Source organism: Jaculus jaculus, chromosome 16, assembly GCF_020740685.1.
Source record: "Jaculus jaculus isolate mJacJac1 chromosome 16, mJacJac1.mat.Y.cur, whole genome shotgun sequence".
In the NCBI taxonomy this organism is placed as follows: Eukaryota; Metazoa; Chordata; class Mammalia; order Rodentia; family Dipodidae; genus Jaculus; species Jaculus jaculus.
Window position 1 is genome coordinate 65,401,571 of NC_059117.1, and position 19,699 is coordinate 65,421,269.

Genomic DNA, 19,699 nt, shown 5'->3' on the forward strand with positions numbered 1-19,699 from the left:
CCAGGCTAACCTAGAACTCGCTCTGTAATTCCAGGCTGGCTTTGAACTCATGGCGATCCTCCTATTTCTGCCTCCCAAGGTTTGGGATTAAAGACATGTACCACCATGCCCAGCTCACTAGAAAGACTTGAGGCTAGACACTGGGAAAAGAGAATTCCTACAAAGATGACTTCTGTCCCATGAGGAAGAAGACATCAGAGGCAGCAGCAGGCACACGGGAAACACGCACTTCTCAGTTTGTACTTCCTCATGGTTCGCTTCGACATCCTCTGGAACTGCTTGGACGACTGGAGGATCTCATCCCCGAGGAACTCACACTGCTGAAGCTCAGCATGTCGTTGGGCCAGTAGCTTCAGGGATTTATCAGTCACTGTTTCTATAAGGTCATCCACCTAGGACAGGTGACACACACACACACAAATGAAACCATGTGTTGGAAAAGCTTGACGAAAGAGAAGTGAGAGTTGCTTTTCCTGAGAGTTGACTTCAGGAGTTTGTGGATATTCTGTGAGTCCCAAAGTAATATTCTAATTCAAGTCAGCAAACAGAGCTTGAAAACATACATTTACCACCCAGTGGTAGAGACAATCTCCTTCCTTCTCAGAAGAAGCCCGTGTGTGCCTTAATTTTAATGGATTTCACTTACTATTTATGAGGCACCCAACATCATTCTAGATGCCCTTAGCCATCCTTTACTTACTCTCAGAGTACCCCCTACTAACACTGATTCTTAATGTTAATTGTTAATCATGTCCCACATCCGTGCTTTCTAGCAGGGCAGGGTGTGGAGGTAAGCCTCCACTGCTGAGACGAAAGAAAAAAGAAGGAAAACCTTTTCCACTACCTGCATTTGAAGCTTCCCTACTGTCACATCGGGTTTTCCAAGGATGCTCTCCATGCCATGTTTCTTTTTTTTCAGTGCTGGGAAGTGTGACCTCTTTTTTGATGAGTACTGTACCTGTTGTGAAAATGCAAAAACATCAGACTAGAAATCATTAATTCTGTGGTGGCACTGAAATCAGAGCCCTGGTCCTTCACACGTCCTCTTTACAAAGAATACTTGTCACATGACAGCACTGGGTTCAGTCCACACGCATCGTACTCTCTCCTCCTCAGGCGCCTCCTTTGTGCCAGAGCTCTCTGAAGAGAGCAAGGGGGTGCAGAGAAATGAGGCTGTGGGGCTCTGAAGTTTGTCCTGAAATCATGAGGGTGATCTTACTGTTCTACAGAAGTTTTTTTTAATATTTTTTTTGTTTGTTTGCAAGCAGAGAGACAGAGAATGGGTACATCAGGGACACTTGCTTTAAAAAAAAAGCGAACTCCAGATGCATGTGCCACTTTGTGCATCTGGCTTTACTTTGGTACTAGGGGATCATACCCCAGACTAACAGGCTTTGCAAGCAAGTACCTTTAACCATTGGACCATCTCCCCAACCCCAATCAAAACTGGGTCCTTAGGCTTTGCAGGCAAGTCCCTTAACCGCTAAGCCATCTCTCCAGGCTCTGAATTGTTATTTTTAAAGTACTTAGAACATGGCCTGAAACATCGTGTCCTCTCAAATAAGTGCTTATTATACAGGTAATGACAATAGTTTAGGGTTCTAATTTTACTTGGCAACCAGGGAGGCGTATGCCTGTATTCCCAACTGCTCAGGACACTGAGGCAGGAAGATGACTGGAGCCCAGGAATTTGAAACCATTCCTGGGTAAGAAAGTCAGGTCCTGTCAAAAACATAACAAAAAACTGATTTACAGTATGGTGTGGTGACATACCTGTAATTCCCCACATTCGGAATTATACAAACTGGAACCTGTTCTGGGCTACAGAGATCCTGTCTCACAAAAAGGCCGGGGGGTGGGGGAGCAGGAAGATGGCTCAGTGGGTAAAGTGCTTGCCATGCAGACATGAGGACCTGAGCTTGGATGCCCATATCCCAAGTAAAAACTGGGCATGGCAGTATACACCTGTAATGCCAGTGCTCAGAAAGTGAACATGGGGAATTCCTAGGGCTTGCTGGCTAGCTTGTCTAGCCAAATCAGTGAGCTCTATGTGCACTGTGAGACCATGCTTCAAAAATATAAGATGGAGGGCTGTCAGGATGGCTTAGCAGTTAAGGCATTTGCCCACAAAGCCAAAGGACCCAGGTTTGATTCCCCAGGACTCACGTTAGCCAGATGCACAAAAGGGTTGCATGTGACTGGAGTTTGTTTGCAGTGGCTGGAGGCCCTGGTACACCCATTCTCTCTCTTTCTCTGTCAAATAAATAAATAGATAAAAATAAAATATTTAAAAAATATAAGGTAGAGAGTGATTGAGGAAGGCACCCAATATTGACCTCTGGCTTCCAAAATCACACATGCATATGTATGCATGTTCACCTGTGCATCCAAACATGTACATGCCAAAGAAGAGAAGTAAAGGACATTCCCTACTGAATTATAACATTAGAAAACCCACTAATCTGAGCTGTTTGGATTCATTCTTTCAGATAAGTCTTTAGAATCCTAGATCACCTAGCATAACACTTGTATGTGGTGCACACAGGTTTTCACTTCTGGTTTCAATTTCAGGCTGGAGATGTGGCTCAGCAGTTAAAGCCACGTGATTGCAAAGCCTGACTGCCCAGGTTTGATTCCCTAGTACCCACGTAAAGCCAGTTGCGCAAAGTAGCCCATGCCTCTGAAGTTTGTTTGCAGTGGCAAGTGGCCCTATCATGCTCATCCACTCATTTATTCTCTATCATCTATATCTATCATCTGTCTGTCTGTCTGTCTATCTATCTACCTCTCTGCCTGCACCACTTTGTACATCTGGCTTTACATGGGTACTGGGGAATTGAACCCAGGTTGTCAGGCTTTGCAAGTAAGTGCCTTTAATGGTTATGCCATCTCCCCTGCTTCCAGCTTCACTTTGAATCATTCAGCAGGTCAGTGTGAAGCTCCGACACCACTGTGCCCCATACTGAAGTCTGAACTCAGAAGTAGAAGGGCCTGACCTGCGCCCTACTTTCTTGAGGGAAGGAGACAAAGCACAGATTTAAGGGGTTTATTTGCGGGTGAGTTACCATAGGAGAGTACTTGGTTTGGGAAAAACGTAGGCACTGATTTCTGCAGGGCTTCCAAGGCAAGTTGTGTTTAACACTTTACCTTCTGCAGCCCCGAAGGGAGAGACGTGACAGATAAACGCTTGGTGGTCCTCCTTGCCCGGAGGAGCCTGTTTCCTCCAGTGATCTCCTCTGTCTCTGCCTCCACCACGTCAAGCTGTATAGTTGCTTAGAGCAAGGAAAGAAGAAGAAAGTGTGATTAGGATCACAGTGGAAAACAGTATTCCTACTCAAAAGTATTCAGGAATATATGTTACATACATATGCTGCCTCAGTAGGTTTTTTTTCCTGTTGGGGGTGAAAATAAATTTGCTTGTTCCAATGTTAGCCTTTCTCCTGAACACATTTGCCTTAAAAAATGCTTTAGTATTTATTTGAGGGGGGCAGATGCACATATAGAGAGAATGGGAATGCCAGGGTCTCTAGCCACTGCAAATGAACTCCAGATGCATGTGCCACCTTGTGCATCTGGGTCCTTGGGAATGGAACCTGGGTCCTTTGGTTTTGTAGGCAAGTGCCTTAACCTCTAAGCCATCTCTCCAGCCCACGTTTGCCTTTTGTTGTGGTAATGACCTTGCCAAAAACCCACTGGTCTTGGCAAGGTGATTACGTCTTGGAGGCTTAGCTTTGCTGTGTATGCTTTCTTGTTGGGCATGGCAGAACTTTTTAAAAGGGAAGATTGCTCAGTGGCTAAAGGCACTTACTTGCAAAGCTTGTGGTCAGGGCCTATTTTTTTATTTTTAATTTTTATTTTATTTTATTTTAGAGAGCAAGAGATGGAGAGAGAGGGAATTGGCACACCAGGGCCTCAGCCACTGCAATTGAACCCCAGATGCTTTGGCCATCTAGTGGGCATGTTTGACTTTGCGCTTGCCTCACCTCTATGCATCTGCCTAAGGTGGGATCTGGGAAGTACAACCTGGGTCCTTACACTTTGCTGGCAAGCGCCTTAACCGCTAAGTCATCTCTCCAGCCCCCAGATTTTTATTAAAAAAAAAAAAATTTTAGCTGGGCGTGGTGGCGCATGCCTTTAATACCAGCACTCAGGAGGCAGAGGTAGGAGGATCGCCATGAGTTCGAGGCCACTCTGAGACTACATAGTGAATTCTAGGTCAGCCTAGGCTAGAGTGAGACCCTACCTCGAAAAAAAAAAATTTTTTTTTGCTTGGGCATGGTGGTGCATGTCTTTAGTTCTAGCACTCAGGAGGCAGAGGTAGGAGGATCGCTGTGAGTTCAAGGCCAGCCTGAGACTATATAGTAAATTCCAGGTCAGCCTGGGCTAGAGCGAGACCCTACCATGAGAAAACAAAAACAAACAAACACTGAAGAAAGAAATTGAATTCACTAGATAGTCAGAAGACTTCCATTCTCATGGATTAATAGAATGAAAGTGGCCACATTGCCAAAAGTAACCAACAGAAATAAAACTTCATAGAAATTTTCAGTAATATTCTTCACAGAAAAGAAGAAAGAGTCATAAAACTCAAATAGAAGAACAAATGATCCCCAACAGCAGTGCTAAGCAGAGAGAATGCTAGTGCCATCACAAAGCCTATCTCAAACTGCAAGATAAAGAATGAGCCCTAGGGCTGGAGAGATGGCTGAGCACTCAAGGCACTTGCCTGTGAGGCCTATGGATACAGGTTCTATTCCTCAGGACCCACATAAGCCAGATGCGCAAGGAGGCACATGGGTCTGGAATTCATTTGCAGTGGCTGGAGGCCCTGGTGTACCCATTCTATCTTCCTCTCTCTCTCTTTCCCTCTCTCTCTCTCTCTCAAATAAATAAAATATTAAAAATATTTTTAAAAAGAATGAATCGTAATGTAAGCTATGAACTTGATAGGTAATATATCAATATTGATTTATCAGTAGAGCAAATGTACTTCACTAAGGAAAGATGTTAATACTATGGGAAAATGTGGAAGACAGAAAGGGAGAAACATTTTTGCTCAGATTTTCTGTTTAAAATTATTCTAAGAATGTCTTCTTAGGGACTGGAGAGATGGCTCAGCAATTAGAGGCACTTGCTTACAAAGCTTGATGGCCCACGGTTTAATTCCCCAGCACCATGTAAAGCCAGACACGCAAAGGGATGCATGTATCTAGAGTTCATTTTCAGAGGCAGAAGACTCTGGTGTGCCCATACTTTCCCTCTCTTTCAAATAATAAATAAATAAAATATTTCCAAAAATGTCTACTTGATTTTTTTTAAGAAGCTGCAAAAGAGACTGTAAACACCGAGGATAATACTTTTCATAACTCATAGCACTCCAAAGAATAGCACTGTTACATGGCAAGATTGCCTACATTGCTGGGGATCCTGGTACAGTGCAGTTCTCGACTTAGGCGGGGCCTGAGATTCTGCATTTTAGATAAGTTGGCATATTTTGGGTTATGTCAACTTCCTGCTACTCTAACAAAATACCTGAAATTAATAACTTCTGAAAAGTTTTGGGCTGGTGAGATGGCTCAGCTATTAAAGGTACTTGATTGCAAAGTCTGCAGGCCTGGGTTTGATTCCTCAGTACCCACATAAAGCCAGATGCACAAAGTGGCTCATGCATTTAGAGTTTGCAGCAGCAAGAGGCCATGGCAAGCTAAGCATGGTGGCACACGCCTTTAATCCCAGTACTTGGGAGGCAGGGGTAGGTGGATCACGGTGAGTTTGAGGCCAGCTTGAGACTACATAGTGAATTCCAGGTCAGCATGGGCTAGAGTGAGACCCTACCTCAAAAAAACAAAAAACAAAACAAAACAACAACAACAAAAGGCCATGGCATGTCCATATTCTCGCTCTTTCTCTTTGCTTGCAAATAAAATATTTTAAAAAGAAAAGTCTCCTCTGGCTCATGGTTTTAAAAATTTCCACCTTATGATCAGCAGACCCAATGCTTTTAGGCCTCCGTTCAAGGAGCAGATAATAATGGTGGGTAGTTTGGCGTGGGGGCGAAACCACTCACCTTATGACCGGGAAGTAAATGAGCAAGGAGCTGGGGTTCCCATAATCCCCAGTCTAGGGCAGGTTCCCAGTGACCTACAGACTCCTCAATGGGTCCCACCACCTCCCAACAGCAGCACCCTGGACAATACGCCTTCAATGCACGGGCCTTTGGGAAAAGTTTGGCACCCAAACCACACCAGGTAGCTAATGAGTCCATCCTCATTTTTTTACTTCCTCTTTTAGCTTTCACACTTGTTACTAAGTGGCCTATGGTTACCATTCTGTGACAGTTTTCTCATTCTTGGCTTGGTAAATAACTTGGGAGACGGCAGCTCCTTGACAAGCCGGGGAAGAAGGCCCTGCGTGGTGGGCAGGAGGGCTTGATTCTGCTTGGCGCGCTCTCTGTGGACACTGGCTGGCTTGCCTCTATACTTGCAGGACAGCATTTTCCCCAAAGCAGTCTTCATTTTCTTCATCAGAGTTTTTTTCTGACTTTGCTGGTGTTCATGAAATCCCATGTCACTTTCACAGGATGATTCCTCCTTGGGGACCAACAGGTTTTGCTGTACTAAGTTGGTAGACACAGCTCTATGCCATCTAAACAAATAAAAATAATGTGCATGGAGGTCATTGAAAAGTCAAAAACATATAGATTATTAAAGCCCCAAGTATAAATGTAAACAAATAATACAGTTTTTTTTTTCTTCTGCTATTTGATTCTGGTCTTGTACTTGCGGTGACAATGCCAAAAATGACTGTGCATACCAGGGGTGGTGGCGCACACCTTTAATCCCAGCACTCTGAAAGCAGAGGTAGGATGGCTGTGAGTTCAAGGCCAGCCTGAGACTACATACTGAATTCAGGTCAGCCTGGGCTAGAGCGCTATCCTACCTCAAAACAAATAAATGAATGACTGTGCATTTGTCAAGCACCATAGAACTGCACAGCATGAAACGGGACCAGAATCAAATCACAGGAAAAAGCAACAACAAATAAACAAAAGAGCTATTACTTGGTATTTTATCACTTAATTGCTGAGTACAAATCTGGCCACTATTTCATTTTGGTTATAATTATTATCTTCATTTTGCTACTGAATAAACTGAGACCTGAGACCTAGGGAGGTCAAATTCATTGACCAAAAGTAGAATAGTTTGTAATCCAAGAGCGTGAAGATACAAGACTTCAAACTGGCAATTTGAAATCCCATTCCAATGGTGATTTGATAGAATTTTTTCCTTTAGGTAGGGTCTTGCTTTAGCCCAGGCTGACCTGGAATTCACTATGTAGTCTGAGGCTGGCCTCTGAAGGACTCAGGAAGCCATAATAGGCCTCCAAATCATCAATAGGCCTACCACACCCATGTCCGACCGACTGGCAGATCCACTAGTTGAACCTGAGGACTACCAGCCACAATGGGAAGTCAAGCAGGATCAAAAATCCCCTCCCAAACTCGAGCTTATACGCTCTTAATGCTTATATTATTCACCACTTGTGTCTGTTGTAGTCCTCTTTCTTACTTGAATTGGGAGGTTGAAAAAATAAACCAACGACTAGGTGCGAATCTAGTTAAGATAAAGAGAAAACCTATTACTGCTCTAACTGTTAGCTTACTTTGGGACTTGCAAGAGCAGAAACAGGATCCAAGATTGGCTCCTCATGGTACAAGAAGAGGGGGAATGAAGGACTCAGGAAGCCGTAATAAGCCTCAGAATCATCAATAGGCCTAAGTTTCTGCTTCCCAGCAAGGTCAGTCTCCTGATAAGGGAATGGACTGTCTGCACCATGCCTTCCTGTGGTCACAGATAAGTTTGCTCAAAATAAGTTTACTTAAAGTTCTGTGATACATATAGCCAATCACAATAAAGGTTACCTAATCTGCTGGGAATCCCTGTAGCCCCCTGCCCACCAGCTTTGCACACCAGCATCCTAAGCCTATCAGAAAAATACAGGTGCAGTTACTGCTTAACTCAACCAATCATGTAACCATTTCCCTACTTCTTTGTTCAAATCCCTATAACACCCCCCCCCCCCCCCCCCCCCCGCTGCTCAGGGCTCTTGCGTGGATCCACTGTGTTGGTGAAGTCAAGAGTCCGAGCTTAAGCCCGAAATAAAACTGCTTGCTTTTACATGCGTGCTTGGTTCTCCTTGGTGGTCACTGGAGGGGGGCCTAGAACTGGGCATATCAGCCTCCAATTCACAGCGATCCTCCTCCTATGTCTCCTAACTGCCGGGATTAAAGGTGTGCGCCACCATGCCCTTGATACAGGTGTTGTTCCGCATGGCAGTTGTGAGGCTAAGGTTATGAGAGATGGCGATTGTCCCTCAGTAAGGGACATAACCCCCAAGAGCCCATGCCTGCTGTGTTTGCATAGAACACTCATTTAGGTAAGTGACACCAACCTCCTGCTCCCAAAGTTCGGAAGAGCCATAGATCCACCCTCGTAATGCTGGCCTAGTTTAGTAAAAGGCGGACCTCCACCTTGCCTTGTAGCTTGTGACGCTGCTACCTCTGTGTGCTCTGCTAGTGGGTGATTTAGTCCCTGCAACACCATCTCCCTCTTACACCAGAGATGAAGTAATTTATGCCCAGATCATCTGATCCCGGGACCGTGGTGTTCTCCTTCATGCAAAAATAAGTATCATGTAGGCTCTGACACAATTGTCTACCTGATATTTTCTCTTGAATAGCAGATTGTTGTCAGATTTAGTCGAAAGCAATGGCGTGTCTTAAATCCTAGGATTTTAAAACTTAAGCTTCTATCTATGTTTTGCACTCATATGATGAATTTTGATCACACCCCACCCAGTTACCCTCTCTCATCTCCCTCCACCTTTCACAAAACCTTTTTTCTTTCTTTCTACTTCTATATGTGTGTGTGTGTGTGTGTGTATATATGTATATATATATATATATATATATATACATACATACATACATACATATATATATATATATATATATATATATATATATATCTCCCCACTAAGTTAAGTTAGGGTCACTTCTATGTTGGCGGAACCTTCCCGTGGCTACACCCCTGAAAGACATGACCCCCCTCTCCCAGCAATCATCCACTGCTACCAGGTTACTCTGGGAGGACAGGGTTTCATGAGCCCTTTTTCCACGCTGTGCTTTGAATTAAGCGCCCCCCACCATAAACTCATGTGTTCTAAATGCTGGGTCCCCAGCTCGTTGGCAATTAGGGAATTGGAGCCTCTCCTGGAGGAGGTGTGTTGTTGGGGGGTTTGGATTTATGGGTATTGTGTAGCAGGCTAGAAATATTCTCTCCTGAAGAAAGAGAGGAAGGAGGCCCTGGGGAATCAGGAAATCAAGGCTGGGAGACCTGAAACTTAAAAGGTCACACCACTACTCCCCAAGGTTATGTTAGCTAAAAAACGGAAACATTCCTTCCTGACAGAGGGAGGCAAGAAGGAAGTTCCTGGATTCAGGCAGTAATCGAGTGAAGAAAGGGCTGGAAGATTCTACCCTGAGATCACTGCTTTGGGAAGCGCTGCCTGTGAACACCGAGGTGTGCTGGAGGCGAGCGTGCGGGAGGCCAGCGTGCGGGAGGCCAGCGTGCTGGGGCGGGCTTCGCGGTGGTCATGCCAGCAACCCCCCCCCCCTCGCTCTGTACGTAACCCCAATAAACTCACTGGTTCATCAAAACAGATTTTGAGCCGGGCGTGGTGGCACACTCCTTTAATCCCACAGCACTCGGGTGGCAGAGGTAGGAGGATTGCCGTGAGTTTGGGGCCAGCCTGAGACTACGTAGTGAATTCCAGGTCAGCCTGGGCTAGAGTGAGACCCTACCTCTGGGGGAGGAGGGAAGACAAAGAAAATCAAACACTAGATTTTGGTGTAATCATCCTGTGTCCTCTCTGGGGTGAGGTGTAGTCTCGTTCATCCCTGTCCCCGCCCTCCAAAGTTTCCTGCCACACTGTTTAGCCAGCTTCCCCTAGCCAGTCCCCCCCCCCCCCCCCCCCCCCGAGGCAGGGTCTTACTCTAGCCCAGGCTGGCCTGGAATTCACTATGTAGATTCAGGGTGGCCTCAAACTCACGGCAATCCTTCCACCTCTGCCTCCCCAGTGCTGGGATTAAAGGCGTGCGCCAACAAGCACCACCCCTTGCCAGTTGTTGACACAGTCCCGCTGATGTTGGCCAGGAGGTGATGCCAGTCTCTGCTCATGCCATGTTTCCCCCTGCCACCATGGAACTTCCCCTCAAGTCTGTAAGCCAAACTTAATAGTTTTTGGTCCATCAGTCACTTTTGGTCTGGTGTTTCATGCCAGCAACCAGAGGGTAATTGCAACACTCCATAAGCTTCTTATTTTGAGGTAACTATAAAATCACATTGAGGATTTTAAAAGTTTTTTTGTTTATTATTTATTTATATGAGAGTGACAGGGAAAGAGGAAGAATGGGCGCGCCAGGGCCTCCAGCCACTGCAAAGAACTCCAGACGCGTGCGCCCCCTTGTGCATCTGGCTAACGTGGGTCCTGGGGAACCGAGCCTCGAACCGGGGTCCTTAGGCTTTACAGTCAAGCGCTTAACCGCTAAGCCATCTCTCCAGCCCCACATTGAGGGTTAAGAAATAATACTGAGGGAGGTGGGGCTGGAGAGAGAGCTCAGAAGTTAAAGACACTTGCTTGCAGGCCTGCAGCTCAAATTAATCAATTAACCAAGTAAATTAACCAAGTAAGCCAGATGCACAAAGTGTATGCATGTGGAGTTCATTTGCAATGGCAGAAGGTGCTGGCATGCCCATCCCCCCTCCTATGCTTATAATTAATTAATTAAAAAATAAATAATACAGGGAAGGAGAGCATGGGAAGATTGATCAATGGTCAAAGGCAGTTGCTTGTAAAGTTTGTTGGTCCAGAGTTCCATTCCCCAGTATGCAAGCTAAGCCAGCTGAAACAAAGCAGTGCAGGCATCTGGTGTTCATTTGTCGTGGAGAGCAGCCCTGGCACGCCTCTTTGCCTCTCACTGGCTCTGGCATGACTCTGTACACACACATACACATGCAAATGAAGACAAAAAGTTTGAAACAAATAATACAGGGGCTTTTTCGTTCTCTTAATGTACTTACTCTACATGGTTATATCTTACCAAACACGGCTACAAACAAGATACTGACACTGCTTCAGTCAAGATCGAAGGTAATCACTGCCCGGTTCCTTCATTGTTTTTTTTCCTCTCTCCAGGTAGGGTCTCATTCTAGCACAGGCTGACCTGGAATTCACTATGTAGTCTCAGGGTGGCCTCAAACTCTCAGTGACCCTCCTACCTCTGCCTCCTCCCCTCCCCTGCCCCCCCCCCCCAGTACTGGGATTAAAGGCATGAGCCACCACACCTGGCTTGCATAGTTTTTTTTTAAATATTTTGTTTATTTATCTTTAAGTTTATTTATTTGAGCGAGTCAGAGAGAGAGACAGACAGACAGACAGACAGAGAGATAGATAGGTGTACCAGGGGCTCTAGCCACTGCAAACAAACTCCAGACACTTGAGCCCCCTTGTACATCTGGCTTATGTGGGTCCTGGGGAATTGAACCTGGGTCCTTTGGCTTTGCAGGCAAACGCCTTAACCACTAAGCCATCCCTCCAGCCCCATATTTTATTTCTTGATTGATCTGAGAAAGAATGGGCATGCCAGGGCCTCTAGCTATTGAAAATGAACTTCAGGTGTGTATGCCACCTTGTGCATCTGGCTTATGTGGGTCCTGGGGAATCAAATCTGGGTCCTTTGTCTTTGCAGTCAAGCTCCTTAACCACTAAGCTATCCCTCCAGCTCCTTTGTATAGGTTTTTAAGTGCACATTAATCTTCACTTCTCAGGATAAAATTCTAGTTGTGATATGATGTGAAATGATTATTATGCTGTGTTATAGATTATCCTTACATATTGTATAATTTTGTAACCTGGGTTAAAAATAAGTTAATAGCCATTATAAATATTCTTCAAACATTATCTGAAACATCTCAAGCTCACCATAAGCACATATACTGCCCACCAGCAGAGCAGGGCTCTAAGCTGATCTGACATCTTCCAGACGCTGAAGTCACCATTCACAGGAAGAGAGTCGGAGAACTCTCAGGCCCTGGAATTCGACGGTGTTCTCATTCGGAACCACAGTTGCTAACTGTGATTTGGGACATGTTATGTGAACTTTCGTTAACTTTCCTGTTCATTTGAAAATGCATACACTTTTCTCAGAAATGTGAAAATGAAAGGTAATAATGTATGCATTCCGAGTCTCCGATAGCAGGAGGGTGCAGCTCGTGCGCCCGCGCCCTCCCTGCCGGCAGCAAGCCCTGCAGCGTGTACGTGAACCCCTTCTGGGGCTTGCTGGGCACATTTAATCCTAATGGTTGTGCGTGGTAATTCCAAGAATTATCTGGTAGGTGGCAGTAAAGTGTACTGGAAGGAGATTTATTTTCTAACTCGCCCAAAGGTAATTTATGAGCTAGGATTAATCACCTGTGTTCCTGTGTTTGGTTATTTATTTATTTATTTTAGCTTTTTGTAATTGTGTGTGTGTGTGTGTGTGTGTGTGTGTGTGTGTGTGTGAGAGAGAGAGAGAGAGAGAGAGAGAAAGAGAGAGAGAGAGAGAATTGGCTGCCAGGGCCTCCAGCCACTGCAGTGGAACTCCAGATGCGTGCGCCACCTTGTACGCATGTGCGGCCTTGTGCTCTGGCATCACCTTGTATCATCTGGCTTAGTTCGGATCTGGAGAGTCAAGCATGGATCTTTAGGCTTTGCAGGCAGGCACCTTAACCACTAACCCATCTCCCCAGCTCTAGTTCTTTCGTTTTTTGAGGTAGGGTCTCACTGTAACCCAGGCTGGCCTGGAATTTACTGTGTAGTCTCAGCTGGCCTTAAACTCAAAGCGATCCTCCTGCCTCTGCCTCCTGAGTGCTGGGATTAAAGGCGTGCGCCACCACACCTGGCTGTTTATTTTTGTTGTTGTTTGTAGTGTTTTGGCTTGATCTCTGGTTCTTGTGCATGCTTGGCAAGCCCTGTCTACCACTGAGCTGTACATCTAGCCCTGGATTAACCTCCTGTGGCCTCTATGAGACTCTTAATAATTTTTAATATTTTAATTAATAATTTACACTGCCACAAATATGACCCCACACACTCACATGAAGCAACAGAAATATAGTTCAAAAAGGTTCAGGAATCCTGAAGACCCTTCTCATAACTAACCTCTCAGATAAGAACACAGCAGTGCTGGTGTTAACTTGTAATTCCAGCAGGCAGAAGACTCAGGCAGGAACATTGTGAGTTCAAAGCCTGCCTAGCCTATATAGGAAGACTGTCTTAAAAAATACAAACAAGAACAATCTCAGCTCTATGCAGTTGCATATTCTCTAAAAGTGTTTCCTCTTTCTCCATTCATGATTTATTTAAAACATAATTAGAGGGACTAGGAAGATGGCTTAGTGGTTAAAAGTGCCTGCTTGCAAAGCCTGCTGCCTTAGGTCCAGTTATCCAAAGTGGTGCATGCATCTGGAGTTTGTTTGTAGCAGCAATAGGCCCTGGGGCACCCATATTCTCATTCTCTTTCTCTCTCAAATAAATAAATAAAAACAGTTTTAAAAATTTAATTAGAAAAAGTGATTTAGGAAGAGAGCTGCAATTTCTGTTACAGAAATAGCCCTTCCCTTCTGAAGTTTTTATTTCTTTTATTTGTGTATTTATTTGAGAGAGATAAAGAAGCATATAGAAAGAGAATGGGTGTACCAGGGCCTGTAGCTGCTGCAAACAAATTCCAGACCCACCACATCCATCTGGCTTACGTGGGTCCTGGGGACGTGAACGTTGGTCCTTTGGCTTTACAAGCAAGCACCTTCGTCACTAAGCCTTCGCTAGCCCCTCTTCTGAAGTTTTTAATACTTCACTGGCACATGCATTGCCTCCTCCTGGAACCCTTATTTCTTAGCCAAAGCTGAAATCTCTGCAATATTTCATTTTGCCTCTGGAAGTTCAGAAATTTATCTTTATGCATTAGGGCCTCATAATGATACTTCAGTGGTACATCTCTGAGCTGCGGCTCTCGGATCTGCTTAGAGGAGCCCAAAGAAATTGGAAAATAAATCACCACGCTGACTTTCAAAATTAAAATATAGTGTGTTTGGAGTACTGTCTGTCTGTCTTTATTGGCAAGAGATATCAGGTCTAAGATTATTTTGATGTTTTCATTGGAGGGTGCATTGGTAAATAAGGTTAGGATATATTTCAGCAGCCAAAATAGATGTGACAGGGCTGCTCTAATGAGCTTTCAAAATGATAGTATTTTGATGAGATGCCAGATATGAGAAGCATTCTAATGCTGACAAAAAAAAAATCAAGTTAGTACTCATATTAACCTCCTATGTCACATTAAAACTGAAACTCAGGTGGAAAGTGAAGGTTTCTCTGTGTTAAAATGATGACTTAAAAAAAAAACTATTTCTTTAAGAAGCAAGAGAGAGAGAGAGAGGGAGACACAGAGAGACAGGAAGAAAGAGAATGTGTGGGCCAGGGCCTGTACCCACTGCAGAGAACTCTAGAGGCATGAGCCACCTTGTGTGTCTGGTTTACTTGCATACTGGGAAATTGAACCCGAATCCTTAGGCTTCACAGGCAAGCACTCTTAATCACACTAAGCCATCTCTCCAGCCCAAAATAATGACTTTTTTGTAATCATAAAATGTGACTTTTATGGCTCTGTGCATCCTGGTGCCATGGTACACACCGTCTAGATTTCTAAATACAGTGTTTAAAAAGAGATTTCACCTTCTCCAATCACCACAGTGAAGTCTGTTTAACAACCCACCCCCCCAAATATCTTAGTGGGAAAGAAAATGAGTCCATATTACCCACCTCTCAATACCCTTCCTGTTGAATGATTCATTTTTCTTTCTGGGTTGCTGGAATCTTCTGTAGTGAGCAACTTTACCATAGGCCACCTTGAGAGGTCCTGGTGGGTACAGCCCAGGGCAGGCCATTGTCAGTCAGTCCTTAGCCCTTGAGTTCAAAACCAGAACGACCTTGTCCAGTGACTGAGAGAACTGGCAAATTCTGAGATGTTTGGGGCAAAATACATAGGAAAAAAAAATGGAATCTCTTCCTCATTCCCTTCTAGGTGTTAGGGACATCATTTGTGGGGCTGGTCTTATTTGTGACTTCAGTAATGTCTCCCATGATGCATGTGACAGAAAGGTGGGAAGTTCCACGGCCCTGTGGGAAATACTTTCCTAGCTTCTTAGACAGAATAGATGCAGCAATGGTGATCTGAGAGCCTATCCATCGCCAGTTTGGATTGACAAAGTGAATGTCATGCTAGTTAATTGAGAAGCACACTTAGATACTTGTGCATGAATTCTACAGGGAAGAAAGATGAACTTCTGTTAGGTCTGTGGAATGGAATGATCGGTCCTGTAGGACACATCGGAAGAGGCCAGCTACTGTCCGGATGTCTCAGTATTTTCACTCCATGGGGTATTTCATTATACTTTAGGGTTCTATAGAGGTCTGTTGAAGCATAAGGCTAAAAAAAAAAATTGGTAGCTGGCTCACTCATTCCATTATTTCTGAATCTACCTCATGGATAAGAGCAAACACCGCCTAGTTGAACATTTGACCACAAGGTGGCAGCAAACACTAGTATTTATTCTTAGGCAAAGGACCCGTGAGTTGAATTCAACATAATGGTATGCATAAGGACCACGCCTGCCAGAGGGAAGATATCAGGACATAACCATAATGACTCTGCTTTCTGCGTGCGTATTCATTAGTAAATCAGCATCGTTTATCTGCACAGAAATTGCTTATTGATGTTATGCAGATTTCAACATAGCGCATCCAGGACCCAAGAATTTCTATGTCTAACACTCTCCCAAGAGATACAGAGGAAACTGGCCCAATGGGGTACGTTCCAAGACTTGAAGCGAGAACTGTATGTTGAGCGGGAAGGTGAGGCTGCTGTGTTAAAAGCAGAGCACTTGCTTAGTGATGCAGAGTTGAGGTCCAGGGAAGGATTAGATCTCCATGAAAACAATGAAGAACCTCAGGCCGGTGAACCCCAACTTCAAGTCCTTGCCCAAGTTATCAAACAATTGAAAATATGGGCAAAGACTTGAAGCTATCAGTATCTTTCTCTCAAATAACTAAGTAAATAAATAAACAAAAATATTTCACAAAGAATTGAAAGCATTGCTTTGGCATGGTGGCGCACACCTTTAATCCCAACACTTGGGGGGCAGAGGTAGGAGGATTGCCATGAGTTCAAGGCCATCCTGAGACTACTGAGTGAATTCCAATTCAGCCTGGGCTATAGCGAGACCCTACCTCGAAAAAGCAAAAAATAAAAAAAAATATATATTGGGGCTGGAGAGATGGCTTAGCGGTTAAGCGCTTGCCTGTAAAGCCTAAGGACCCCGGTTCGAGGCTCGGTTCACCAGGTCCCACATTAGCCAGATGCACAAGGGGGCACACGCGTCTGGAGTTCGTTTGCAGAGGCTGGAAGCCCTGGCGCGCCCATTCTCTCTCTCTCTCCCTCTATCTGTCTTTCTCTCTGTGTCTGTCGCTCTCAAATAAATAAATAAATAATTAAAAAAATTTAATAAAAAAAAATATATATAAATTGAAGACATGGAAGCAAAGGGTAAATTATGAATTATGATATTTATTTTAGGGAGAGTTAGAAGGGAATGCAAAACAGGAAAGCCCAAGCCCAGAGCAATCCTTTCCCTTCCCGCGCAGTCTGGGGAGTGGGAGGGGAGACCACAAAGACCCCTTTACAAAGAACAGAAGGAGAGGGTTTGGGGGCTGTTGCAGTCCGGTTCGCATTGCTGGTAGAAATCACCCAACCAAGAGCAGCTTCTGGGAAAAAAGAGATTTATTTTGGCTTACTGGCTCAAGGGGAAGCTCCACGATGGCAGGGAAAATCGATGGCATGAGCAGAGGGTGGACATCACCCCCTGGCCAACATAAGGTGGACCACAGCAACAGGAGGGTGTGCCAAACACTGGCAAGGGGAAACTGGCTTTAATACCCATAAGCCCACCCCCAACAATACACTCCCTCCAGGAGGCATTAATTCCCAAATCTCCATCAGCTGGGAACCTAGCATTCAGAACACCTAGGTTTATGGGGGACACCTGAACCAAACCACCACAGGGGCCAAGAGAAATCAGAGCCCAGAGCCAAGAGGCCTGCGTCAGGCCCATTTCTGTGACTCGAACAGCCCCTTACGATGGGCCTGGTCACAGACACCTGACTCCGGAAGGGTCAGCCCGCAGATGTGAAGCCGGGCAAAGGCAGAGGAAGAAGCAGGAAGCTGTTGTTGGAGTCGGTGCTTGTTGCCATGTTGGATGAGCCTGGATCAGACTTGGGTTCTAGTCCTGCCGGAGCAGGCGAGGTGACAGCCATGTTTCTGTCCCCAGCTAACCACCGATGAGAATCAGAGCGACCACACTGGCTTCATTGCCCAGCGCTTAAAGCAAAAATGAAAGTTGAGAATGAAGCAGACACCACCCAGGTATTCACAGGGCGAGGCTGGGAAGTGCACCAGCTTGTGGCCTTTGTCAACTCACTCACTCTCATCGCTGAAGCGGGGACAGCAGTGCCATTTCAAGCAACGGGAGCCAGGCTTCAGGGAGCATGCCAGGAGAGTGGGTTCAGGTGGCCCTCTGCCCCATTTTCTGAGATGCTTTGGCCTCAGGGCCTCACCCTCCTCCATCCTCGGTCTTCCTCACTGGTTGGAACTCCATGTGTTAGAATACTTGTTCTAGTCCGCTTGAGTGCTTTCTTCCACCACAGGCCAGCGTTTTTCACAGTGATCGTGTTCCTGCCTCAATTCTGTTGTCAAATACCTCTAACCACTGCACTCGAAGTCCTGATCACCTTGTGTGTGCATCAGCTTGTGTGTCTGGCTTACGTGGGTTCTGAGGACCTGAACCTGGGTCCTTAAGCTTTGCAGGCAAGCATCTTAACTGCTAAACCATTTCTTCAGCCCTGAGAGCCTGATTTTAAAAATAAATACCCATATATTAATGTTACTCTCACTTGTGGTTAGAGAAGCTTCTCTTTGCAGATGGCAGTGACCTTGGGATGACTCAGAAGGCACCATAGTGCTGAGAAGAAGTGACTGGAGTGCTCAGCACTGCAATATCTCTGCACACCTTCCAAGGCTCAGGTCCATTGCGGAAGAGGTGGCGGAAAGAATGTGAGAGCCAAAGGAAGGGTAGGACTCCTTACAACATGCTTCCCCAGACACAAAATGGCCTGGATATCCATGACCTCATAGTGCCTGACACTACCTACACAAGACCATCATAATAGGAGGAAAAGATCATGACATCAAAATAAAAGAGAGACTGATTGAGAGGAGGAGGGGACATGATGGAGCATGGAGTTGTGAAGGGGAAGGTGGAGGGAGGGAATTATAATGGTTGATTGTCTATAATTATGGAAGTTGTCAATAGTAAAAAAATAAATAAATAAAAAATAAATCAAACAAAAAAAAATACAAGCTGGGTGGTGCGTGCCATATGGCCATGGCAAGCTGAGCGTGGTGACACATGCCCTTTACCCCAGCACTCTGGAGGCAGAGGTAGGAGGATCCCCATGAGTTTGAGGCTAGTCTGAGACTACATAGTAAATTCCAGGTCAGCCTGGGCTAGAGCGAGACCCTACCTCGAAAACCAAAAGCAGCTTTCTCTGAGACCCAGCTGTGGGGGCAGCAGAGCTGCTGTGTGCTCTTGCTCCTGACAAGTCGGTCAGGAAGCCGAGCCGTAGCCAGGGCCTTTTAGGATACCGGAAAGATACCCATGGAACCAGGGGTGGCCATCCACAGAATCGATCAGCCTCACCAGCCGCAACTTGAGGCCCCTGGAGAAGGTGTGTGCTGACTTGATCAGAGGTGCCAACCACAAGAGCCTCTAAGCAAAAGGACCAGTTCTCATGCCCAACAGGACATTGAGAATGACTACAAGGAAAACACCTTGTGGTGAAGGTTCCAAGACATGGGTGATGAGAATCCACAAGCGACTCACTGACTCACACAGGCCCTCTGAGATTGCTAAACAGATTACTTCCATCAGCATTGAGCCAGGAGTGGAGGTTGAAGTCACCATTGCAGATGCCTAAGTCAATTATTTTAATGAACTGACTTACTGAGTAAAAACAAAGAAAGAACAAACAGAAAAAGAAAATAAAACAAAACAGGGAGGGGCTGGAGAGATGGTTTAGCAGTTAAGGCGTTTGCCTGTGAGGCCTAAGGACCCGGGTTCGTTTCCCCAGTACCCATGTAAGCCAGAAGCACAAGGTGGTGCACGTATGTCTGGGAGTTTGTTTGCAGTGGCTGAAGGCCCTGGCAGCCCATTCTCTCTCTCAAATAAATAAATGAATAAAATATATATTACAAAAAAAAAAACCCAAACTCCCCTCCAAATCAGAGAGTGAAACCTTAACTTGAAAAGACAAAACAAAAATGAACAAACAAAAACAGTAAAAATCCCCCTACAACAGGGCTGAAGAGATGGCTCAGCAGTTAAAGGCACTTGCTCACAAAGCCTGACAACCTGGGTTCTATTCCCCAGTACCCATGTAAAGCCGGATAAGCAGAGTGACATGTATATCTGGAGTTCATTTGCAATGG

The 19,699-nt window shown here is 45.2% G+C and overlaps 1 protein-coding gene across 1 annotated transcript; it reads right to left on the reverse strand.

Moving 5' to 3' along the window:
* Positions 1 to 194: 194 nt before the first annotated feature.
* C16H3orf49 (chromosome 16 C3orf49 homolog) lies at positions 195 to 15,044 on the reverse strand. Its single transcript, XM_012949374.2, has 5 exons — positions 14,920 to 15,044; positions 6,326 to 6,645; positions 3,148 to 3,272; positions 845 to 958; positions 195 to 392 (listed from the first exon to the last, which is right to left on the reverse strand). The coding sequence occupies exons 1-5, from the start codon at positions 15,042 to 15,044 to the stop codon at positions 195 to 197; spliced, it is 882 nt and encodes a 293-aa protein (XP_012804828.2).
* Positions 15,045 to 19,699: the final 4,655 nt, after the last annotated feature.